Source organism: Grampus griseus, assembly GCF_964374135.1.
Source record: "Grampus griseus genome assembly, chromosome: 3".
Classification (NCBI taxonomy): domain Eukaryota; kingdom Metazoa; phylum Chordata; class Mammalia; order Artiodactyla; family Delphinidae; genus Grampus; species Grampus griseus.
In genome coordinates this window covers 50,987,325-51,014,921 of record NC_139019.1, presented here as the reverse complement: position 1 = coordinate 51,014,921, position 27,597 = coordinate 50,987,325, and the positions used below count along the sequence as shown (strand labels likewise).

Here is a 27,597-nt window from a genome sequence, read left to right as displayed (position 1 = left end):
TACGGTGGTATCTTTCATATTTCAACCTTGTAGCAAACACAAATTGCTTTTGGAGTATCCAGTTCACTATAATTCAGTAGAAGTTAAACATTATTATTTTTTCTTTTTTTACTTTGTGCAAAAGTAAGCAGCAGGAGGAAGATATGCTTTAAACGTTTAAGACATGCTGTTGCTACCAATAGAAAAAATTCAAACTAATTTCCTAGTAGAGTCAATCTCAAAGTAATTGTGCACAAAAGTTATTTTAGACCAGAAATTTAATTCAACAAAGGATTGACAGAAAAATTCCTTTTGCCTACACTTGCTCTACAAGGCTGCTAAACTTAGTACTACCCAAGACCCTACAGAAGTTAGGGAAGGGCAGTGGGCCGACTGCATTGAGCTGACCCCCACCCCAGAATGCTGTGCTACCAGTGAAATTTCTTGCCAGCCTTTTAGAAGGAGGCAGCTTTTTTTTCCGGCCGCACCGCTTAGCATATGGGATCTTGGTTCTGAGACCAGGAATGGAACCTGCGTCCCCTGCAGTGGAAGCTCAGAATCTTAACCACTGGACCGCCAGGGAAGTCCCTTAGAAGGAGGCAGCTTTTGCAGCATTCAAAATCACATTAGATGCTTTAATAGCTATAGAAACCTAAGTTCAAAATTCTGATTCCACGACCTCCTAATTACACAGTCTTAGGCAAGCAACTTAACATCTCAGTATTGATTTCGTCATTTACAAAACAGGAACAGTAACATCCATATCACATGGTTGTTATAGAGATTACATAAAATAAATACTTAGCACAGATAAGAAGAAAAATCATTACAACGCAGTATAACACGTGTTTGATGGCTCAGCCTGGGTGAAAGTTGTCTTGGGGAGGGAGGCAGAGGTAGTGAGGAGTTAATAATGGAGGTAAATTTTAAAAGGAAAAATAAAAATTAGCCAAATAAAGGAGAGAACACACTCCAAGCAAAAGAAAAAAAGGGGTTGGGGGGACACTGGGGAAGGCATGGATACGCAAGGAAACTTGACATCTTCACAAAACATCAGTGAAAAGGAATCCTGGAAATTCCCAGATCTAACATTCATGATTTTTTCCATTTACAAATATACCTACAGGATCATGACATACAGTGAATCTTTCATTTTGATTAGGGACAAATTTGAATCATGAATAATATAAGACTAGTATACTGACGATGACTTCTGAGATACCAGGGTAACAGTGATTGGTGATGTTGATAAGGAATAGGAAAAGGAGGTTTTCATGTAAAGATGGATTTAATTTTGATATCTAAAATAGAGATGTTTCCTAAAGGCAACTCAGAATGAGGGACAAGAGCCCAGAAGAAATATTTGGCCTTGTCTCCTAGAGTTCAGAATGTTAGTATACGTGTGGTAACTGAATCCATGCTATCAAATAGATCAATCAAGGATACTGAAGCCAGCAAAAAAAAAAAAAAAAAAAGACTAAATATTTCTTATACATGTCCATTTTAATTCAGTTTTAATGCAAGGGGTATAAATAGAGTGCTTACTCTATGCCCAATATTAGCCTACCAAAACCAGGCTCAACGATGAGGGAAGCACATGGATAAAGAAGTAAAGACAAGGGTAAAAATAATGTGCTTTTAAGTCGATGCTATTGTAAGTGTCAGTAAGAAACAGGTGACTACATCAAGCAAGTAAGGTAGTACTAGGTTACAGGGTTTTAATTACATACTACAGTAAAGACTTTGAATCTTATCCTTTAGGTCTCAGTGTTCACTAATTTTTAAGAAAGAAAGACATACGAAAATTTGGGGGAGTAAAAACCCTTGAAGATGATTTTCTTGGGGCATATTTGTCAGAATCACTGCTTTAAACAACGGTGGGGCACTGTAGGTGTTTCAGCAATGAGTACTGTGATGAAAGTGATATTGAGGAAAACCATACTTAAAGGCCTATGGTGAGCATTGGTGGGATAAAGGACAGGAGGCAATGTATAACCTTGAGACATGGATTTTATAGTGAGACAGATGTAGGTTCAACTCCCAGCTCTAGCTACTTATTAGTTATGTGACTTTGAGCAAATTACAACCTATTCATACCTTAATTTATTCATAGGTAAAATGGGAATGATAATTCCTATCTAAAGAGCTGTGATGAGAATTAATGAAATGATTAAATACATATAAATAATACTAAAATGAATACAAGAGCTTTGGTCTGTCACTGTTTATTCCAGTAATGATAATTACAAAATCATCTGGCAATCCAATTAAACCAAGCATAATTAAAATCTGAATCATAAAATTAAATCATTCTTTAACTCTAGTTGTAACTGATTTTTTAAAATGCCAGATTAAAAAAAAATAACTATCTCAAATCATCTCAGAAGTTGCAAATATTACGGACCACAGATCATTTTATGAATTGGTTCAATGAACACTTACTGAATGTGTACCATGTAAAACATGCTGTGCTATGTATAGCAGGAGATTAAAAAATGAGTGAGATATAGACCCTAATCTCTTTTATAATTCAGAACAAAGGGCAAATTAAGAGTTTTACCTGACTAACTCGATTTACTTCCTCCTCTTCTTCCTCAGCTTCCTCTCCAAATGAAAGTAAACTAAAATTTCTGATCAGAAATAAAGAAAAAAAAAAAAAAGAAGGAAAAAAGAATTAAAGAAAAAATTTAGGAAGAAAAAGTTAAACAAAACTTATAAATATCCTACTTTCAAAGCAATAGAACCATTAAATACACTAAGTCAAGCATGACAGAAATAATTAAAGCTTTTTATAGTTACCAAAACTGGTGAGCAAAATGGGGATTTCTAAAAAACTAATAAACATATAGCTCTGAGAGTACTACAAATGGGAAGCAATTTATCTAGTGTCTGCCAAAACAATCTTAATATTTTAAAATTAATAAGTTAAACAAAATTGTCAAAAAAAGCAATAAATTTAGCTAACCAAATGGTACATGGGAAGAAAAATCAAGTTTGTCTTTTTTGAGCCTTCAAATTAATATATCACAAGGAAGATAAATAATAAGTTATTAAAACTCTCCTTTCAAATATTGGAAAAATAAAAGATTTGGCCACAATAGAGGAATTTCATTTAAAGACTTAGATATAATCAATAACTACCACATCATCCCTATTATATTTGCTATGAATTAAAAACAAAAACATCCAACTTTTGGGCTTGTTGTCAAGATAAATCACAGTTATGGAATATTATATCTGAATATAGTGACAGTGACCTTTCACCCAGAAATAAATTAGTTAAAATAAATAATTAAAAATAAAAGGAAATCAAATATAAAGCTGTATAAGAAGTTATTTTCCCACAAGATAGCAACTGCTTATTAAAGTGTCTGGCTCATATGTGACAGTTTAATAATAGCAACTTAACTTACTTACATTGTAGGATATCAAGAAAAGAAATGAATATATATTGAATACCTACACTATTGGGTGTTTTCAAATTCCCCTTCTCATTTAATCTTCATTATAACCAGGTGTTGTATTATAAATCTCCATTTTATAAGATGGGGAAACTGAAGCTCAGAAAGATTAATAAACTTTGCTTCTTATAACTGGGGCAGGCAGTATTATACTTAAAACTGTCTGACTCTAACACTTGTAAGTACAATAAAATCCCTAATACGACGCTACAGTTCAGTAAAAAAGTTGAAATCCAACTCTCTGATATCTATTTTAATAAAATAGACAAAATAAAGAACATTGTTCACAAATTACTGAAATTTATTAAAAGAAGAAATTTCTATTTTTAGAAAACTATCCTTAGGAAATAATACAGAAACAGCTCTATGTTTAAATATATTTATAATAAGATTATCTTAATAGCACCAAAAAATAAGAGTGAAAAGTTAAATAATGTAACCAGGTGGTCATTATATCCTTCATACTTTACTTTCTAAGTTCTTTATCCTGAGCATATATTAATGGAAAAACAAGTAAAAAACAAAAAAATTTCTCAATAACTCATTTACATAAATAAGTCTTGTAGTGATCATAAATATTTACCTACTTTTTAACACAGATTTCATATGGACATCGCAGACAATACTTATTTACCTTAAGTTTTTAAAGTTATATATTGTATTTGAATATAAGAAATGTACATTTAGAAAAACACACGCACAATATAATTTAGATAGTACCTCTTGGTCCAAACTGACCTCCCCTCACTACTAAACAATTGTTACTAAAGGAAATAAAGTGAACTAAATGAACCAGTGTTGCTTTTCAAGCTGAGGAGAAAATCTTTCTACTCTGATTATTACTTTGTGCCTCTGGGTTTCAATTTCTTTACTTCCTCCTCTGGTTTCTCTTTTTTTGGCTTTTTTATTTCTCTTGGAATGATGTCATCAAAAGGATTAAACAAAACCTATGGAAAGAAATATTTTGAAAACACGATTCAATTTTATAAAATTTCACAAAAACTTAAAACCAATATTTAATTATGTTGCCATTAGTGTCTATAATTTTTCCTCACATAACCACTACAAGCATAATGATATATACTTCCACTTACATGGCCTCACTGGATTCTCCCAGTAATCCAATATGCTACTAAGTAAAAGGTATTTTATCCCTATTTTACAAAAGGGAAAAATATTCAAGAAAACATAACACATAGTAAGAGAGACAAACTCAGGTATTTTGACTCCAAATCAAATGCTCTAAGGTCCTTGCTTCCTCAATGAAGAATCACTCTTAAATTACCTAAGATATCACTTCACTGGGCTAAATAAACCTAATTCATCCAGCTTTCCATTATGAGTCCAGTATTGCACTCATTGGATTACCAGCTGAAGTTTTATCTTTGAATTCGAAATCTTCAATTAAAAAAGTTCTTAATCAGAAACTGTGACTAAATTACAGAGATAAAATCTAAGTAGTGATGTTAATTTCATCTACTAATTTAACAATACAAATAATCAATTTCTCTTAAGTGATAATTTAAGTAATGTATCCCATAATAATCACACTCCTACCTCACAACATTTTATTTTGTGTGGATTACGTGGTCTTTCTTCATCATCAATGTCTACTTCTGTCAGTCGTAGCATGTTATATACTGTATCCCCTGTAATCTAACAAATAAAAAAGAAAATTTAATTGAAAAATAGTAAATTCATTCTTTGAAATAAGGGAGGACTTTTGAAAATATTTTTTAAATAACTGAAAGGGAATTTCATATTGTTATATAAGAGTATACGCATTAAATGGTATAAAAAAGCAACATCATCCTAAGGGGAAAAGGCATTGATGAAGTTTAATCCCTCAGTAAGATTTCTGAGAAATTTCCAATATATACTTAATGTCAGTTTTTATTAAAAATATAATGCCAAATAACCTCCTTCTGAATGACTACTTTTTGTTCAAACATTATAAACAAATTTACACTTTAGAATAGGGTAGAACAAGCAAATAACAATAACAATGTGGTAAGTGCTCTGCAGACATTATTAAAAGGCATTCTCCAAAGAGATAAAGTTGATTGTTTTTAGAGGTCGGCCATGTCTGCTAGAGTGGGCTAAATACATATTTCAGGGAATCCTATACAGAACATCCAATGATTCCACTTTTGGTTTGTTTTACTTTTAGCAAGGATACGAAAGAGTAATATAACCCAGATAACTTCTAAGCCCTGGAAGTTATATCAAATAAAAGAGAAATGGAATTTTTAAAAAAGACATTATCTCATTTAATCCTCAAAACATCCTAAAAGTAGGTACTATCATTATCTTGCTTTTCCAGATAAGAAAATTGCGGTTCAAAGAAGTTATACAGCCGACAGTGACGGCCATTCTATGCTATACTTTGTCTCTAATGTGTAAGTTATATAACATCAATTGTAAACAGTGGTGCAGAATGGCAACATAAATCTCATTTTATTATATACTTATTTTTTGTAAATAGTAGGAAGGAAAATCTGTGAACATCAGACAACCTGTGTTGGAGTGACTCAAATGCACCAATGCATGTTTCTTAATCCACGTTAAGTATTAAGCAACAATACCGTATTGAATGTTTTTGGCATGACTCCTCTTATTCAACATTTCTAAAAAGTTCTAAAATAATACCAGTTTTCCAGTTGTGCTAAGTGTGTTCTTTCCCTTTTCATCTTTTGTCTAAGATGGGGGAAACCATTCTTGTTGAACCAGCAGAGGGAGCTGATGCACTAGTGATGTCTAACACACCTAAGACTTAATAAAACTATCTGGGAAAATACTGGAATATTTATGAAAAGGGAGAAGCATGAGAAAAAAAAATCTTCAGAATCCTTTTAAAGAAAACTATTGAAAATTCTATGGAAATGATAATCTCTGATATGATGTTAAATGTAAGCAGGATTAAATAGGTATTGTTCAAAGTAATATTTCAGGTAAAAAGTTTTAATGTTGGGACTTCCCTGGTGGAGCAGTGGTTAAGAATCCACTTGCCAATGCAGGGGACATGGGTTCGATCCCGGGTCCAGGAAGATCCCACATGTGGAGCAACTAAGCCTATGTGCCCCAACTACTGAGCCTGTGCTCTAGAACCCGCGAGCCACAACTACTGAAGCCCGCGTGCTTACAGCCCGTGCTCCACAACAAGAGAAGCCACCGCAATGAGTAGCCCGCACACTGCAACGAAGAGTAGCCCCCGCTCGCTGCAACTAGAGAAAGCCCAGGCACAGCAGTGAAGACCCAACGCAGCCAAAAATAAATAAATTTATTTAAAAAAAAAAGTTTTAATGTTAACACAAGTTCCACTTTAAACTGAAGGGAATTCATCATTAACAAGATAAACTTTAATCTACTAAATGTTATTACCTAGGTGTCTTTCTAAAAATTTTAAAACAGTAGCAGCTGAGTGACGTAATAGTTAATAATACCATTAATACAATTTTAGAAAACAGAAAAATTTAAAGTTAAAACCAATGACTTGTTTGAAAAACACACACAAAAATTCAGGTGGTTCCTCATAGTTTATTATAACAGGAATATACAGTATTCCATCATTTTTAGAAATAATAAATAAATATCCTAGGGAATATTTTTATGAAGGCAGCTCTTAGATAAGTTGATCATACATATCATAGAAGCTTAAGATAACTGGATACGAACCTTTCCAAAGATGGTGTGCTTATTGTTAAGTTCATCTGCTCGACCCAGTGTAAAGAAAAACTGACTGCCATTATCATGAGGACCAGCATTTGCCATGGCAACCAGTCCTCTCCGATTAAAACGCAACCGTGAGTGGAATTCATCCTGAAGCATTAAAAAAAAAAAGATTTAGTGAATGTCCTCAGTTATAAGGCCCTTCATATTTCAGCTAACAAGCAAGGTCCCATACAACTTCTAACCAAAAATGCTGAAGTTTTATTTAGCTGATTTTCACATATAATCAAATCCAATATCTACAGTTCCTGCAATTCTATTAAACTTCACTAGCCTGTAAGTATCTTCTAAATATACTCAGCCACAAATTTAGCCTGTTTTGTGGAAAGCTTACTACTTACACAGAGGAAGGGTACTCAAGGGGAATGGATTTCTCAGTCATTTCCCTATTCTTCTCATCTCTCAAAGCCATCTAAGCATTTAGAACCTTCTATTTTTTTTTCTCCAGGATAACTACTTTTGAATCATTACAGAGTCTTCAACTATTCCCTTCCTGACCCCATTCTAAATGTCATGAAACAATTGTTTTCTTCTTATTTTTTAATTCAAGGAATCTAGTATGATTATGTTATGTGCTTCACTGTGTTTTTTAAAGTCCTAAGTTGAATCATCTCTGAACTGGCACTGGTCCCATTTGACAGTTTTCAAAAGAGCAGGAGCAAGTCATTCTAAGGTGGTTTTCTTGCTAGGGCAGGATTACATAACATATACATTAGTCTCTTAGTTAATAGAAGACCTGATACTAGACTCATTTATAATATAGGCATGTTATGTAATCAATGTTTTTCAGAAAGGAAGTTCTGTTTCCTTAATAAATTCGTCTCAAGGGATTTGAACTCAAAGGATCATAACTCTGGATACTGTATTAAAAATGACCTAATTGAAAAACTTACCAAGATATCTGTATCATTTGAATATAATAAGCAAAAATTTCAATTTAGAAAGGAACTGTCACAAAGAGCTATTCTGTTAAACCAAATAATAGAATAAAGGAATGCTTCCTACCAGATGGAGGCTCTAAAATAATGAGATATCTCAATTTTGTAAAATATAAAATAGTCTAACAGTGACATTTGAGACTCTTTTATAACCATTTCACATGCTCTAAGGCCACTATCATATGAAAATTAAAGCAAACAGTTGAAGTATTTTTCTCAAGAATCATACAGTAACCCAATATAAAATTAAAGGAAATTCCAGATACTCTATCTTACTAGTATAAATTTGAAGTTTTTAAAAATTCACATACTTTAAGAGCTATTGATGCTTACTCATTAAAAGAACATAATATTGATACCATCAGATTAATAAATAACCCTGCTTTTAGCTTTTACTTGAACCCCCTGCTATCCTTTATATCTTAATTATGACATTAACTTTTTTTCTTTTTAGATCTATGTTGGCAGTTAACAAAACACTGACCTATTCTTGATTAAAACCCACAGCTCTTCTAACTTTTATGTTGCTTCTTCCTTCTGTTTCCCCTTCTGATTTCTTGTTACAGCATGCATTTTGTGCTACAGAGGTCTATTGTGTACAATTTAAAATGAATTCTGCTATGGACTGAATTGTGTCCTCTCATAGTTCATATGTTGAAGCGCTAACCTACAATGTGACTGTACTGGAGATAGGGCCCATAAGAAGATGAAAAAGGTTAAATGACTTCACAAGAGTGAAGTCCTAATCCAGTAGGGCTGGTGCCCTTAATAGAAGAGGAAGAAACACTAGGACGTTCTCTCTCCACCATGGGAAGACACAGCAAGAAGGCAGCCATTTGTAAGCCAGGAAGAGAAGCTTCACAGAACTGTATGCTAGCACCTTGATCTTGGACTTCCTAGCCTCCAGAACTGTGAGAAATAAATTCCTATTGTTTAAACCACCCAGTCAGAGGTATTTTGTTATAGCAGTTCAAGCAGATTAATATAAATTCTATACAGTGTTAAATAAAATGTTTTAAAATAGGATGGCATATGCAATGTTCTAGAAATGTTTTACACATACAAAGTTGCCGAGATCAGATACAGTCAGATATCGGGAAATCTGTTATATAGTCTTTTTTTCTGACTCACATTTTCCTCACTACCACCTTTAGCTCCATCTGGATTCAATCTAGCGTAAAACGTTGTGACAAGACAACTTAGAAAGAATGCTTGATGGGGTAAGTGCTGCTCTTATTCTGTATAATCCTAAATATATGATAGACCCAATTTTGTGCACTAATGTAAAATGCATTTTCTTCTATGGGGGACAATCATTTTTAATTAAGCAATCCAAGCTGACTTGAAAATAGATAAAAAATAGTCAGTCTCACCTTGAATGGGGCTCCATAGATAGACTCTCCACCAGTCCCTGTACCAGTAGGATCTCCCCCTTGGACTATAAAACCAGGTACAACTCTATGAAATATGGTGTTGTCATAATATGCTGGAAGAAAATAAAAAGAATTTATCATTCTTTTTCTGATTTTTCATTGTTAGTGTAAAGAACTGCAACAGATTTCTGTATGTTAATCTTGTATCCTGCTACCTTGCTAAAATTGTTTATCAGTTCTAATAGTTTTTGTGTGGTGTCTAAGTTTTCTACATAGAGTATCATATCATCTTCATATAATGACAATTTTACCTCTTCCCTTCCAATTTGGATACCTTTTATTGCTTTTTCTTGTCTGACTGCTATGGCTAGGACTTCCAATACTATGTTGAATAGAAGTGGTGAGAGTGGGCATCCTTGTCTGGTTCCAGATTTTGGCAAGAAAGCTTTCAGTTTTTCACCACTGAGTATTATGTTGGCTGTGGGTTTGTCATAAATAGCGTTTATTATGGTGAGATATGTTTACTTCATACCCACTTTGGTGAGAGTTTTTATCATGAATGGATGCTGAATTTTATCAAATGCTTTTTCTGCATTTATTGAGATGATCATGTGGTTTTTGTTTTTTCTTTTGTTGACAAAACAATCCCTTTTAAAATCACATAAAAAAATAAAATATGTAGGAATAAACCTGACCAAGGAGGTGAAAGACCTATATGCTGAGAACTATGAAACATTGATAAAGGAAACTGAAAATGATTCAAAGAAATGGAAAGATATCCCATGCTCTTAGACTGGAACAATTAATATTGTTAAAATGACCATACTACCCAAAGCAATCTACATATTTAATGTGATCCCTATAAATTACCTATGACATTTTTCATGGAACTAGATCTAATAATCCTAAAATTTATATGGAACCACAAAAGACCCAGAATTGCCAAGCAATCCTGAGAAAAAAGAACAAGGGTGGAGGCATAACTCTCCAAGACTTCAGACAATACTACAGAAACACAGCAATCAAAACACTGTGGTATTGACCCCAAAACAGATATATGGATCAAGAGAAAGGAATAGAGGGCACACACCTATGGTCAATTGATCTTCAACAAAGGAGGCAAAAATACACAACAGAGAAAAGACAGTCTCTTCAACAAGTGGTATTGGGAAAGTTGGACAGCTGCATGTAAATCAATGAACTTAGAACACTCCCTCACACCAAACACAAATACAAACTCAAAATGGCTTAAAGACTTAAATGGAAGACATGACACCATAAGACTCCTGGAAGAGAACATAAGCAAAACATTCTCTGACATAAATCATAGCAATGCTTTCTTAGGTCAGTCTCCCAAAACAAAAGAAATAAAAGCAAAAGTAAACAAATGGGACCTAATCAAACTTACAAGCTTTTGCACAGCAAAGAAAACCATATACAAAGTGAAAAGACAATCTACAGAATGGGAGAAATTATTTGCAAAACATGAGACTGACAGGGATTAATATCAACAATATACAAACAGCTCAATATAAACAAAGAAACAACCCAATCAAAAATGGGCAGAAGATGTAAATAGACATTTCTCCAAAGAAGACATACAGACGGCTAACAGGCACATAAAAAGTTGCTCAACATCACTAATAATTAGAGAAATGCAAATCAAAACTATAATGAGGTATCACCTCACACCAGTCAGAATGGCCATCATGAAAAAGTCTACAAATAATAAATGCTGAAGAGGTGTGGAAAAAAGGGAACCCTCCTACACCGTTGGTGGGAATGTAAATTGGTGCAGCCACTATGGAGAACAGTATGGAGGTTCCTTAAAATAACTTAAAATAGAGTTACCATATGATCCAGCAATCCCACTCCTGGGCATATATCCAGAAAAGACAAAAACTGAAATTTGAAAAGATACATGCACCCCATTGTTCATACGGCATTATTTACAATAGCCAAGACATGGAAGCAACCTAAGTGTCCATCAACAGCTGAACGGATAAAGAAGATGTGGTGTATATATATATATATATGTATATATTACTTAGCCATAAAAAGGAATGAAATAATACCATTGGCAGCAACATGAATGGACTATAGATTATCATATAAAGTGAAGTAAGTCAGAGAAAAACAAATATCATATGATATCACTTATATGTGGAATCTAAAAAATGATACAAATGAACTTAATTACAAAACAGAAAGAGACTCACAGACATAGAAAACATAGAAAACAAACTTATGGTTACCAAAGGGGAAAGGGGTGGGGAGGGATAAAACAGGAGTTTGGGATTAACAGATACACACTACTATATATATAAAATAGATAAACAACAAGGACCAATGTATAGCACAGAAAACTATATCTTGCAATAACCTATAATGGAAAAAAATCTGAGAGAGAATATCTATCTACCTATATCTATATATATATCTTAATTACTTTGTTGTACACCTGAAACTAATACAACATTGTAAATCAACCATACTTTAATAAAAGAAAAATTTATCAATGTCTAAAACTAAGTGTATCTATAGTTATCAGAGTAAATACAACTAGTCACAAGATTTTTTCCCCCAGAACGTTAAATAGGCTCCTAAACCAAAATCTTTTCTTCTGTATTATAAAATATCTACTCAAGGGGTTTCCCTGGTGGCGCAGTGGTTGAGAGTCCGCCTGCCGATGCAGGGGACGCGGGTTCGTGCCCCAGTCCGGGAAGATCCCACATGCCGCAGAGCGGCTGGGCCCGTGAGCCATGGCTGCTGAGCCTGTGCGTCCGGAGCCTGTGCTCCGCAATGGGAGAGGCCACAACAATGAGAGGCCCGCGTACTGCAAAAAAAAAAAAAAAAAAATCTACTCAAAACGGAACAATTTCTATAGAAACCATGGTAGTGGTTGTTTCATATCTACTTTCAGGATTCTCTTAAACTCCGGATTACAGTTTTCAAAACAAAAATTGGAGAGTTTTGGTATAGATCTGTGGTTCTCAACTGCGGTGAGGAGAAGCAGCATTTTTCTCCCTAGGGGACACTTGTCAATGTCTAGAAATATTTGGTTTTCACACATGGGAGATGTTACTGGCATCTAGTAGGTAGAGGCCAGGGATACTGGTAAACATCCTACAAAGCACAGGAAGCCCCTACAACAAAGAATTACTGGCTCAAAATGTCAACAGTCCTGGAGATTGAGAAACCCTCATAGAGATAAATACCTTACCTCCTAATTCTTCCTCTTCTCCCCATAGAAAATTAACTTATATAAACAACATACAAACCCAAAATATATCAAAATTACTCACTGATTATAGGTCTAGCACCATCAATGCACCACCCTCAAGAAATTTTCAATAAATAAATTAACACAGTACATGAGTCCAATTAGACTCTCAGTAAGTTTGCTAAATGAAGAAAATTACTTATATTTATATATATTAATGGGAAGCTATAAACATACAAGAGAGATCATATATGATCTCCTAATTGATTGAGCTGGATTCAGTTATTGAGCATAGTCATAATTTAATCACATGCTGAGGAATGCAAAGCAAAGAGATGGAAAGAGCATAGTTCACTAAAGTCTTTACTGAGCTGCAGAACTTCTGGACACCAGATTTCTTACCAAAGAGGATGATAAATGTCTTCATTAATTAAATAATTTTGAGTTGAGTCTTCTATTACTTGAAACTGAACCAACCCAACTCATTCAATGACAGATACTTATCAAGTGCCTACTGTCGGCCAGACACTGTAATGATACAATTACTGACATAATTCATAAAACACCAATTGCATGAGTACTTTGTGATACTTTATTAGTCAAAACATGACTATGGTTTATCATAATTCATGAAGTACTATAATACTGTGGCTTGCAGGCACCCTCATAATTATTTACATTTGCAAGCTATAACTGGAAGTAAAATCCACATTTTAAAACATGTAATCTGTAATCTAACAACTGTATCCAGTTCATAGGATGGATTGGAAGAAGCAGAAAGGAAGATTAATGGAGTTTTTTCAATCGCTTCTCCCAGTGAAGAGCTGTTAGGCTATGTTCACAAGAACTCCCCAGTACAGACAAGTTCTCCTTGGTTACAAACCAGAAACTGTAAAAATCAAGAAGTCTACAAGTATTTCTCCTGTATCCCTAAGTAACCATTTACTCTGATTAAAAATGTATATAGCAGTCAGGAATTCTGAGCCTTGCCTCTTGTTAGCTGTGCAATCTTAAACTCAATTTTCTTTCTTTTTTTTTCTCTTTTTTTTCCTCTCTCTTTTTTTAAATTGAGATATAATTGACACATAACATTACACTAGTTTCAGATGTACAACATAGTGATTCAATATTTGTATATATTGTGAAATGTTCACAGACAATAAAGCTAGTTAACATTCATCACCATACATGGTTACAAAATTATTTTTCTTGTGATGAGAACTTTTAAGATCTACTGTCTTAGCAACTTCCAAATATGCAATACAGTATTATTAACTACAGTCATCATACTGCACATGTAATTTTCTCATTATAAAACTAATAATATAAATTCACTCACAGTGCTGTTCTGAAGATTAAATAAGATAATGTGGAGGCAACCTATAAATTTTCAAGGTCAAAACAAATGTGAGGTCAGACTTTAATATTTTCACTTAAATTCTACAAATCCATACTCAAATTTGAATACTTACCTGAGTCTGTATCAAAAACTAAAAATAATCCTTTATGCCCATAATATGCAATCAACAGTTTTTTTATTATTTTTTTAATTTTATTTATTTTTTTATACACCAGGTTCTTATTAGTCATCAGTGTATACATGTCATTCCCAATCTCCCAATTCATCACACCACCAGCACCACCCACCACTGCTTTCCCCCGCTTGGTGTCCATGTTTGTTCTCTACATCTGTGTCTCAATTTCTGCCCTGCAAACGGGTTCATCTGTACCATTTTTCTAGGTTCCACATATATGCATTAATATGCGATATTTGTTTTTCTCTTTCTGACTTACTTTGCTATGACAGTCTCTGTGACAGATTCATCCACATCTCTACACATGACCCAATTTCGTTCCTTTTTATGGCTGAGTAATATTCCATTGTATATATGTACCACATCTTCTTTACCCATTCATCTGTCGATGGGCATTTAGGTTGCTTCCATGACCTAGCTATTGTAAATAGTGCATGCAATCAACAGTTTTTGAGCACATGATCAGATTTACTTTTTCAAAGGATCACTTAAACTCCATAATGAAGAACTGATTGGAAGTAACAAGGTTGAGAGAGAGAGAGAGAGAGAGAGCAACTGTTGTCCTAAGAGTCAAGACCTGACTATGGCTTATTTTGAGGCACAGATTCAAGAATTCTCTAGGAAGCAGGATCTATAAGGCTCAGAGATCTATCAGATATGAGGGAAGGGGGACATGAAAGAGGTCTTTATTACTTGTGCTTTCAAATTTTAAAATTACCCATCTTATTTCTTTTTCCTATTAAGTATTTCAGTGATGTTGGATTTTAGCTTTAAGCTTTCCTTTATTTTCCTAATTATATTCTTGTTGGATAAATGAAATTATTATACTACTACATATATTGAGTAGAAATTTTCTATAATTTCTCTACACCTTAAATTTTGTACTCTATTGTGCCTAGAATTGCAAATTTCCAAATAATTTCCATATCCATTATTTCCAGTTCCTTGTAATTTATTAATAATCACTGTTGAACTATGCATTTATACTTACAGCTTACCATGTGCTTAAAAGATCTTCCTGCTTGCAATAATGTTTGATGTCCTTCTTAAATGTTTATGTATCATTCCCATAAGTATTTTGAAGGGGTTTTATTATCTCATTATGTGTGTTCAAAATATCCTCCTGAATTTTTCCAGTATTGAAAAAAAGTAATTTACATGTACCTCAAATAGGAAATGAAGTTTCTATTCGGATGCCGTGAGTCTGCTATTTGTCATTATGTTTTTTATTTCTGGCTGTACAATGTATGGGTATCATGACATATTTTGACTAATTATATTTCTGCCCAAGTATTAATACACACAGGAATATATATTTGCATTTTAAAATCATATATATCTGGTTCTTCTTCTAGAATTTTGTTTTGTGTTTAATTTTGTAAATATTATCATTAATAACTTTTTATTTAAATCTCCTTTGTGAGCTCTCTATTTTAGCCTCTTGGGTTTTTTTAAACGAACATTTTAGTTTTGTAAGATATTTCTTTAAATCTCTTACCATATACTTACGTTTGTAACTTCTAAAAAATTATTAAAACTCTTGTTAAAGGAGGAAGGGGATAAAAGATAACTGATGAAGCACGGACATTCAGGAGACAGGGCTGAGGTAAAATTTCACAGGAGTTAATAGTCACATAAAGTATAAAAATTTGGATTTTCTTATCTACTTCTCTTTCTGTTCCCCACTTTGTTTTTCAGACCTAAAATTCTTCTCCTTCCTCATTCTTCAGAAGAACTAACAAAATTTTCAAAGATAACAAGCTTCCCTTTCCTTCTCTTCTTTTTTAACCTACTTTTTAAACTTAAAATTTTTTAAAATTTTCACTCATTTTTAAATGTTTACCTATCTATCCTACAAAGACCTGAAATCCAAGGTTAAGTCTGTGTAACTGTAAATGTTTTGTTTTCATAAAAACTAAAAACTCCCCCCAGACACAGAAAGACAAATACTGTATATTCCTACTTATATGTGGAATCTAAAGAAGTTCAACTCATAGAAACAGAGAGTAGAATGGTGGTTGCCACAGGCTGGAGTTGATGGGGGAAATGGGAAGATGTTGGTCAAAAAGATACAGATTTTCAGTTATAAGATGAATAAGTTCTGGGGATCCAATGCACAGCATGGTGATCTTAGTTAATAATACTGTATTGTATACTAGAAATTTGTACATCTCATGTTCTCACCACATACACTCACACAAAAAGGTAACTATGTGAGGTGGCAGATATGTTACTTAACTTGATTGTGGTAATCATTTCACAATGTATACATATATTAAGTCATCACATTGTACACCTTTAAAAAACTCATGTTGTATAATCTAAATATATACAATTTCTGTCAATCATACCTCAGTAAAGCTGGAAAAAAAATACTAAGAATTTCCCTTTAACTGTGAACACCATTTTAGTTGAGAGCCATATCTGAGGCTGTGCTTCCACTTGCTCATTTTTATTTATTTGCTTTTTAATTTTGGAAATCATGTCCTTTTTTTAAAATATTGATATGACCATTACAAGATCTAGAAATATCATCATTTGTTTAAATAATACAATCAGAGAATTAAAATGAGGTTCTCTGAATTAAAATTTTAAAACCTTGACTTTATTCATTTAGGAGCTTTATTTAAATTAGTTTTCTCAGGCTTCTTGTTAGCCTTTGCAATAATAATTCTATTTCTCACCTATTCAATTAAAAGAATTGTTCTAATTATTTTTTCTTATTATTTTTCTATTCTTTTTTCTTTCTTATTGTATTCTCATAAATAGGAAAATAATTTTTTAATGTTGTAATTGTTTCATCATCACCTAACTTAAGAACCTTATTTCTTCTTTCATTGTTATATTATATCCAGATGTTTTCTGTTTCTTCCATTCACCTGGTCATGGATTATAATTTACCATTTATTCTTTGTAATGTTTTTGTACTTTCACTCATCTGTAAAATTTGAGCTTTTGATTCTTCAAAACTTCTTTCCAGAAACAAGTCTTACTTTTCAGTGTCTACTGTGTTTCTCGGCTCTGTTGACAGTTATTTGAGGCTTCTCTGACTGAACTACCTGTCTGATTCAATTTCCTTCCTGCCTGCCATAGCAATTATTAATAATGGTCTTTACAGATGTCTTCTTTTCTCTTTTTCTTTTTTGTCAGCTCGATTTATTTTTTGTTTTGGAGAGGCGGTTGTTTTTGTTTTGGTCTGGGTGGTTTTATTCCTTAAACCTTCCCCTGGTAATTTTGCTTGTTTAGTTATCTATTTGGAGAACTCTCACTGTACCATACTACTGGTTATTTTGTATTCTCTTTCACATCTTGCTTTTGACTCAAAGTGCTGTTTTCTGATACCTTGAACTTCATTACTCAAATCTAAGAGTTACTAGTGACATTGATAATACCATCACTGAAAGCTGGCTGGAAGGCTTTGTGGAGAAAGTAGAATTTTGGATAGACATTAAAAAGTGGTGGAATTCCCTGGCGGTCCAGTGGTTAGGACTCAAGTGCTTTCACTGCTGGGGCCCAGGGTTCAGTCCCTGGTGGGGGAACTAAGATCCTACAAGCCAGACCGTGTAGCCAAAAAGAAAAAAAAAAAGTGACTTGAGTAGAAAAAGAAGAGAAGAGAAAGTATTCCAAAAAGGCGAGGGAGGATATGAGAAGATTCAGGATATGAAGGAGGTATGAGTGGAAATGGGAAAGAACTGCTCAGGAAATAAAGATAATAGTCAACTGAAACCATGTGGTTATATGCAATGAAAAATAAAATTGGAAAGCTAGGAAGCTAAGCTGCCTGAGGATTCAAATACCAGATGAATAAATGTGAGGGTAAAGAGGTCAAAGATGAGAAAATGCAAGACCAGGTAAAAGGCAATTACAATCACATTGGTGACAGTCAAGGCAGTCTGAGGAAGAAACTGGTAAATTTGGTTTTCATCAGTTTAGTTGTAGCTGACAGTAGAAGATTTGAGTAGAAAAGTCCACTAGGCAATTAGATATGTAAATTAGAGCTCAAAAGAGGAGAAATGGCTGGAATTCTATATTTGACAGTCACTTGGTTGGAAGTAACAATTGAAGAGTAAAGACAATAGAGAACTAAAGGCAATCTTAGGGAATACCCATATTTAGAGGATGAAAGAAAGAAGTGAAAACAGCCAAGGAGATCAAAAAAGATCAAAGTATTATTTGCTGAGATAAATATCTCTGTTAAAGACATAAAGATTAAAAAAAAAAAGATATAGAGATTTACTGGGGGGAAGGATTTTCATCTCCTCTCTCCATTTCCTGACACACAGCTCAAGATGGTATCATTTATATCAACTCCCAGCATCCATTACCACTATTTAACACCAGTCTTCAATGTTATGGAAAAATACACTGCAGTTTATTTTATTTTATTTTTATTTATTTTTGGCCACACCGTGCGGCATGTGAGAGCTTAGTTCCCTGACCACGGACTGAACCCATGCCCCCTGCAGTGGAGGCACAGTCTTAACCACTGGACCACCAGGGAAGTCCCTGCAGTTTATTTTTAAATTAACAAAATTTCTCCTACAGAATAAAATTCAAGAATTATGATTACCTTCCAAACAAAGCTGAATGAAATTTCTGCAAGCTTTAGGAGCTTCTTTTGACCACAACTCTATGTCAATATCTCCAGCTGTAGTTTTCAATAAAACCTGTAGAAAGCATACAAAATCACTATGTTAATTATCATTTTGTTTAATTATGAGTTGATTGGTTGCTCAACTTAAAGTATTCACTACTGAATTTTCAATTTTAAAATAAAAATTAGAAACTTTGCTTGGTTTTTGTTATACTCAAAAAAGTTCAAATATTCAGTACAAGTCACTGTACATTTATACCTTTCAAATACCATTTTCAGAAATAATTTTGGCTTTAAGAAAAAATAGCATATGTTTTTGAATCACAGAAAAAACCTCATTCATCTAAAAATCAGTAATATAAACTTGTTTTAATTTAAAAGGTGTTCTACAGCATTTCTTCCAATAAAATTGGTGTAGCAAATTAAGAAATTAAAGAACAATCCCATGAAATTACAGCACTGTAGGACAATTTTACAATTACCTTTCAACATATAAACACTCTACTTTTTCATTCAAAATCACGCCATTCCTAACTTACAAAGGAACATTCTTAATCTAATTCTGGGTTGTATAATACTAAAATGGTGTGCCTTAAAATTACCATCTACGGTAAATGGAATCCTTTGATAGCCTTCTTTCCATAGCTCATGAAGGCAGTTACTCGTTGGTGCAACCAGCCATCTTGCAACAACCAAAATCCCTACTGAACCCACAGGAGGAGACAGCTTATAACAGTCTTATTAATAACCACAAATAACCAAAAAGAACGGAAAGCTCTAAATTTGACACTGTGGCACAGCTAGAATCCAACTTCTCTAGTATCACTCCCCGCACACACCCACCCCACAGTGTGCCAAAGTAGATCAGTGTCAATCTGTGATCAATGGTCAATGATATATGACCATCACCATCACTTTTGCTATAATTGCCTTTCAGTTTCTGTTTCAGAAGCTCAAATTAATTGCCATAATTTATGTAACATTGATGAATTTATTGTATCTTTTTGGGGTTTTACTGGCTACATAGTTCTCTTACAATTATGCTCCATGGGGGTGGAAGAGGTGAAAATATCTATACTGTGGTAGCTTTTAAAATGGTTCTTAACCCTTAACGAAATATAAAAGAACTAAAAATGCAAATGTGCATGATTTTCTCAATCCATTACACTTCCTCTACAAAAAGAAGGGGACATTTGTTGAGTGCCTTCCAGGTGTTAGCTTCTGTGCCACTTTACATATCCTACCTCATTTAATCCTCACCTACAAGATAGGTATCATTACTCCTATTATACTTATGAAGAAACAGAGACTCAGATAAAGTAAATTTATCCAGGGTCTCATGGTGAACAATTTAAGCCAAAGGCTGTCTGCTGCAAAGCCCATGCCTTTTCTATCTCACTGTACTGCCTCCACAAAGTTCACCATAAATTCCACACTATACTGGAAAAACAGTCCATCAAGCTCTAGGGCCCTGCCACATGTCACAAAATAAATCCCCAAGTTACTCTGGTCACAACTGATTTGAGTAGAGAAAAGTGCCTAAGTCAAAAGCATTCATATATTGGTTGGACATGAGAAAGGCCTTCTAACTTGGCTTGGCATGAAACAACGCCCAAAAGAGATTCTCCATATTGAATGGTGACACACCAATCCAAGTGGATTCTCATTCTCCTGGAAAATATACATGTGGGATGCAAAATGAGAGGCTGAGTAACTCCTTCTACCTCAGATTGTATTATCTAAAATAACACTGTGTAACACGATTTGATTTTCCACAAGGCCTGATATACATCCCAATCTTAGAAGTACAGTATACATAACAAATGTCCTTCCTACCTCATTATCCCCTTGTATACTTGAAATAAAGTTCTATTGTTAAAGAGAACCTAGACAAGTTTCCATATTTCCTATCCCCAGGCAACCACTAATCTATTCTCTGTCTCTATGGATTTGCCTATTGAACATTTCATATTCAAGCATACCTCTGAGATATTGCAGGTTTGGTTCCAGACCATTACAGTGAAATGAATATTGCAATAAAGTGAGTCACATAAAGTTTTTGGTTTCTCAGTGCATATAGAAGTTATGTTTACTCTATATTGTAGTCTATTAAGTATGCAACGGCATTATGTCTAAAAAAACAATGTGCAAACCTTAATTTTAAAATACTTTATTACTAAAAACTGCCAATCCTCATGTGAGCCTTTAGCAAGTCATAATCTTTTCCCTGGTGGAGGTTTTAAAATATTGCAAGAATTACCAAAATGTGACACAGAGACACAAAGTGAGCAAATGCTATTGGAAAAATGATGCCAAGAGACTTGCTCTTGTATGTATAAGTGAATCACTTTGCTGTATACCTGAAACTAACACAACGTTGTAAATCAACAATACTTCAATTAAAAAAAACAACTGAACAACCAATGGATCACTGAAGAAATCAAAGGAGAAATTAAAAAATACCTAGGGACAGAAATACCACACACCAAACCTTACGGGATGCAACAAAAGTGGAAGCAACCTAAATATCCATCGACAGAGGAATGGATAAAGAAGATGTGGTACATATATACAATGGAATATTACTCAGCCATAAAAAGGAACGAAATAGTGCCATTTGTAGAGACATGGGTGGACCTAGAGAGTGTCATACAGAGTGAAGAAAGTCAGAAAGAGAAAAACAAGTATCGTATAATATTGCTTACATGTGGAATCTAGAAAAATGGTAGAGATGAATGTATTTGCAAAGCAGAAATAGAGTCACAGATATAAAGAACAAACTTATGGTCACCAAGGTGGGGAGGAGTGGGTGGGATGAATCGGGAGACTGAGATTGACATATATACGCTACTATGTATAAAACAGATAACTAATGAGAACCTACTGTATAGCACAGGGAACTCTACTCAATGCTCTGTGGTAACCTAAATGGGAAGGAAATCTAAAAAAGAGTAGATATATGTATATATATAACTGATTCAGTTTGCTGCACAGCAGAAACTAACACAACATTGTAAAGCAACTACACTCCAATAAAAATTAATTTAAAAAAAAAGAAATACCACACACCAAAACTTATGGGATGCAACAAAAGTGTTCCTAAGAGGACTTCCCTGGTGGCGCAGTGGTTGAGAGTCCGCCTGCCGATGCAGGGGACACAGGTTCGTGCCCCAGTCCGGGAAGATCCCACATGCTGCGGAGCGGCTGGGCCCGTGAGTCATGGCCTCTGAGCCTGCGCGTCTGGAGCCTGTGCTCAGCAACGGGAGAGGCCACAGCAGTGAGAGGCCCGCGTAAAGCAAAAAAAAAAAAAAAAGTGTTTCTAAGAGAGAAGGTCATAGCAATACAGGCCAATCTCAAGAAACAAGAAAATCTAAAACAATCTAACTTTACACGTAAATGAACTAGAAAAAGAAGAACAAGTGAAGCCCAAAGTTAGTAGAAGGAAGAAAATAATAAAGATCAAAGTGTAATAAATGAAATAGAGACTAAAAAACAATAGAAAAGATCAATAAAACTAAGAGCTAGTTCTTTGAAAAGATAAACAAAACTCACAAACCTTTAGCCACACTCACGAAGAAAAAAAAAGAGAGGACTCCAATAAATAAAATCAGAAATGCAAGAGAAGTTACAACTGATACCACTCAAACACAAAGGAGCAAAGAGACACTCTGAACAATTATATGCCAACAAATTGGACCACCTAGAAAAAACAGATAAATTCCTAGAAACATACAATCTCCCAAGACTGAATCATGACAAAATAGAAAATGTGAAGAGACCAATTACTAGTAAGGAGATTGAATCAGTAATCAAAAGCTCCCAACAAACAAAAGTACAGGACTAGATGGCTTCACTGATGAATTCTACCAAACATTCAAGAAAGATTTAATACCTACTTGTCTCAAACTCATTTTACAAAGCCAGCATTACCCTGATAACAAAACCAAAGACGCCACAAAAAAAGAAAATTACAGGCCAATATCCTTGACAAATATATATGCAAAAATTCTCAATAAAATATTAGCAAATCAAATGCAACAATACATTAAAAGGATCACACAGGATGATCAAGTGGGATTTATCCCAGGGATGCAACAGTGGCTCAACATCCACAAATCAACCAATGTATTACACCACATTAACAAAATGAAAGATAAAAATCATATGATCATCTCAATAGATGCAGAAAAAGCTTTGGAAAAAATTCAACATCATTTATGATAAAAAGTCTCAACAAAGTGGGTATAGAAGGAATGTACTTCAATGTGATTAATGTGATATATGACAAACCCACAGTTAGTATCATACTCAATGGTGAAAAGCTAAAAGCTTTTCCTCTAAGATCAGGGACAAGACAAGGGTGCCCACTCTACCCACCTTTATTCAACATAGTACCAGTAGTCCTACCCACAGCAATTAGGCAGGACAAAGAAATAAAAGGCATCAAAATTGGAAAGGAAGAAGTAAACTGTCACTATTTGCAGTTGACATGATACTATATAGAAAACCCTAAAGACTCCAGCAAAAAAATGTTAGAACTAATAAATGAATTCAGTTAAACTGCAGGACACAAAATTAATATACAAAAATCTATTGCATTTCTATACAGTAATAATAAACTATCAGAATGAGAAATCAAGAAAAGAATCCCATTTACAACTGCACCAAAAAAAAAAACCCTCAAAAACAAAAAACCTAGGAATAAATTTAACCAGGAGGCAAACCATCTTTAAAATATAAGACATAGATGAAAATATAAGACAGAGATGAAAAAACTGAAAAAGACACAAAATAAGTAGAAAGATATTTTGTGCTCATGGATTGAAAGAATATTGTTAAAATGTCCATACTACCCAAAACAATCGATAGATTCAGTGCAATCCCTATCAAAATTCCAATGGCATTTTTCACAGAACCAGAATAAATAATCCTAAACTTTGTATGGAACCACAAAAGACCCCAAATGGTCAAAGCAATCTTGAGAAAGAATAACAAAGCCATAGGTACCATGCTCCCTGATTTCAAACTATATTACAACGCTACAGTAATCAAAACAGTATGGTATTGGTATAAAAAGACACATAGATCAATGGAACAGAATAGAAAGCTCAGAAATAAACACACACATACACAGTTAATTAATTTACAACTAAGGAGGTAAGAATACACAATGGGGATACGACAGTCTCTTCAATAAACTAAGCTGGGAAAGCTGGACAGATGCAAGTAAAAGAGTGAAACTGGACCACTATCTTACACCGTATATAAAAATAACCTCAAAATGGATTCAAGACTTGAATATAAAACCTGAAACCATAAATATTCTAGAAGAAAAGATAGGCAGTAAGCTCCTTGACACTGGTCTTAGCAATTTTTTTTTTTGTATCTGATCCAAAGGCAAGGGAAACAAAAGGAAAAATAAACAAATGGGACTATATCAAACTAAAAAGCTTCTGCACAGCAAAGGAAACCATCAATGAAATGAAAATACAACCTACTGAATGGGAGAAGGTATTTGCAAATTATATATCTGATAAAGGGTTAATATCCAAAATATAAAAATAACTTATACAACTAAGTAACATAAAAACAACCTGATTAAAAAACGAGTATAAGGATCTAAACAGACATTTTCCCAAAGACATACAGACAGGCAATAGGCACATGAAAAGATGCTCAACACCACTAATCATCAGATAAATGCAAATCAAAACCACAATGAGGTATCACCTCACACCCAATAGAATGGCTATTATTAAAAAGATAAGAAATAGTAAGTGTTGGCAAAGATGTGGAAAAAAGGGAACCCCTGTGTACTGTTGGTGGGAATATAAACTGGTGCAGCTACTATGGAAAACAGTGTGGAGGTTCCTCAGAAAATTAAAAATGAACTACTGTACTAACCAGCAATTCCACTTCTGGGTATTTATCCGAAGAAAATGAAAACACTAACTAGAAAAGATATATGTGCCCCTCTGTTCACTGCAGCATTATTCACAATAGCCAACATATGGAAACAACTTAAGTGTCCATTGATGGATGAATATAAAGAAGATACACACTAGAATACCACTCAGCCATAAAAATGAAAAGAATACTGCCGTGTGCCACAACATGGATGGAGCTTGACAGTATTATGCTAAATAAGTCAGACAGAGAAAGACAAATACCACATGATTTCACTTACATATGGACTCTAAAACACAAAACAAACAAAACAAAACAAAACCTAGACTCTTAGATACAGAGAATAGACCAGTGGTTGCCAGAGGAGAGGAGTGGAGGTAGGTGGGAGGTGAGTGGGTAGAATGGGTGAAGGAGATCAAGTGGTACAAACTTCCAGTTAAAAAATAAATAAGACACGGGCATGAAATGTACAGCATGGAGAATACAGTCAATAACGTAGTATTAACTTTATATGCTGACAAGTGGTAACTAGACTTATTGTGGTGACCACTTTGCAATGTATTCAAACGTCAGATCATTATATTGTAACACAAAACTAATATAATAGTGTATGTCACATATACTTCAATTAAAAACAACAGGGATAATAATATCCTCATAGGTTCGTTGTAAGGACAAAATGAGTTATTATACACAGACTGCTTAGAACAGTACCTGACAAATAGTAAATGCTCAAAATATGATAGCTATTATTATTGTAAATATTATTCTTATAAAATTTTTTGACCACAGGAAACTTATTCCCAGTAAAAAGAACGCATATATGGTTGGGCCACCTTGTTTACCAGGTTTTCTTAATCTTTTACGAAGATTAACTACTGAATTAAAAAAAAAGGCACATGGCTCCTCCTTTGGCCATGCATTCCCATTAGCCATAACTACTATGTCAAGCATCAGTGGCTCTTTTTCTTAAAGCTTACAAGTAAGACAATACTTTGATAATAAAATGTCTCTTAAGAATAAATATTGGGTTAATATAAAATTTAGATTAAATCATCATAATATGTGGAAATTTCATTTTCAGTAGATAAGAAAATTTCTGTCAAGGGTTACATTTCTGTGCCTCATCCTCAAAGGCCAGAGTTATAACATAACACAGCATATTTACAGACTACTGCCAGGGGTTAACCACCGGTATAATGTGTCAATTACTTCCCAAGTTGACACTATACTCTTTGAAGAGAGAAATTTTGTCCCACATATTTGGAATATCTCTGAATTCTTTCAGTACCTAATGTAGCATTAGACAGAACAGCCACTAAACAAACATTTCATTAAGGAAACTTTTTATTCCATCTGCTTTAAATTCCTTCCAGGCCAAAATTCTTGCCATGCTCTCTATGGTACAAAATTTTGAAGCCTCAATGTCTTCAATCAGTCTTATTATGCTGGAAGAAGTCCCAAACTGGTTTTGAAGGAAAACTTGGGCTATGCCTCATATTCTCCCTCAGCCCAATTCTGTTCAGAAGGACAATATTCACCACAGTTTGCATACACTTATTTGCATGATTATTTCACCACGGTATATTTCACTCAACTTACTCTCTGATAATAGGGACAATGCTGGTTTTTCTTTCCATTGTGACCCTAAAACCTAGCATAGAGCCTGGCCTATGCTAGGTGCTCAGTAAATACTTGTTGAATGAAAGATTTCTGTTCAGGCATATATCTTTGTTAAAGCTTCTCATCTTTATGACCATGTTGAATCTTCCTCCAGAGTAAACCAACTAAGTCTGCCCTTGACAGTAGAAGTATAACCTCAAACTCACTGATGCTTTGTACTTCTCAGAAGTTAAGAGAAATACAGTATTAATGCATCCACCGATTCATTCAGTACATATTTGAACTGCTGCTACCATGTGTCAAGCACCATTCTAGATGTCTGTCTCTGCCCTCATAATGCTCATTCCATGGGCGAGAGTAGTGGAGGACGATACAACAATAAAAAATAAGTACTGAAAAAGAAAAAAAAGTACTGGAGAAAAAACTAAAGAGGTTAAGGAGGCCAAGGAATGTTAAATGCAGGATATGAATGAGGTTTGCTATATTATAGAGAGTTGATAGGAAAGCCCTCTCTGCTAAAATGCCATTTGAGCAGGCTAGAGTATACTACAGAAAGGAACAACAAGTGTGAACTGCCTGCCTAGCAGGATGGGCAATGTATTCCATTTCTACCAGTGTTTATCAACTGGGGGTGATATCACTCTCAAGAAACATTTGGAAGTAAGAAGAGATAGATATTCTGGGTTTTCACAATGATGTAGGGTAGGAGTGAGGAGGGGGAAAAGTGCAAACAGCAGAACTGAAAGAATTGCTCTGCCCAAAATACCCACTAAAATGTTTGCTGGGGGTATCATTTACAGCATTTTTGCTTTTGTTTTCAAACTGCTCTCACTGTATTACAAAATGTAAATAAACAAGACTGCAACATAATTGTATCTGATACAAATTCACTTTATCCTAATTCACCTCTATGCTTTCATTCTCATTTTATTTTCTCCATTACGCTGGTTCATCATATTTTGTGTGTGATACAGACTAGGTCCCAGTTCAAGAATTCAAGTGATACTTATTCCATTATTGACTGCCTCATACTGCATATAAACACTTTGAATAGGAATTGACATACCTTGACCATCAAAATCAATCAGGAAATTATTCTCTCATTCTAATGTGGGAACATTTTCCATTCCCCACTTTCTCTGACAAAGACCAGCTCAAACGACACTTCATCCATGAAGCCTTTCCCTACTTTCCCAGTTGCTAACTTCTCAGTACTACCAAAGCAATATGCTCCT

The 27,597-nt window shown here is 34.1% G+C and overlaps 1 protein-coding gene across 1 annotated transcript in view; it reads right to left on the bottom strand.

Annotated features, from left to right (window-relative positions):
* The window catches only part of CWC27 (CWC27 spliceosome associated cyclophilin), a 233,780-nt gene that overhangs the window by 205,449 nt on the left and 734 nt on the right, over positions 1-27,597 (bottom strand). The window contains exons 2-7 of the mRNA XM_082651635.1: positions 18,809-18,905; positions 9,481-9,593; positions 7,116-7,259; positions 4,998-5,096; positions 4,284-4,387; positions 2,540-2,609 (exon numbers count right to left, since the gene is read on the bottom strand). Of these exons, the coding sequence (XP_082507761.1) occupies positions 2,540-2,609; positions 4,284-4,387; positions 4,998-5,096; positions 7,116-7,259; positions 9,481-9,593; positions 18,809-18,905 (627 nt within the window). The remainder of the gene's footprint in view (positions 1-2,539; positions 2,610-4,283; positions 4,388-4,997; positions 5,097-7,115; positions 7,260-9,480; positions 9,594-18,808; positions 18,906-27,597) is intronic.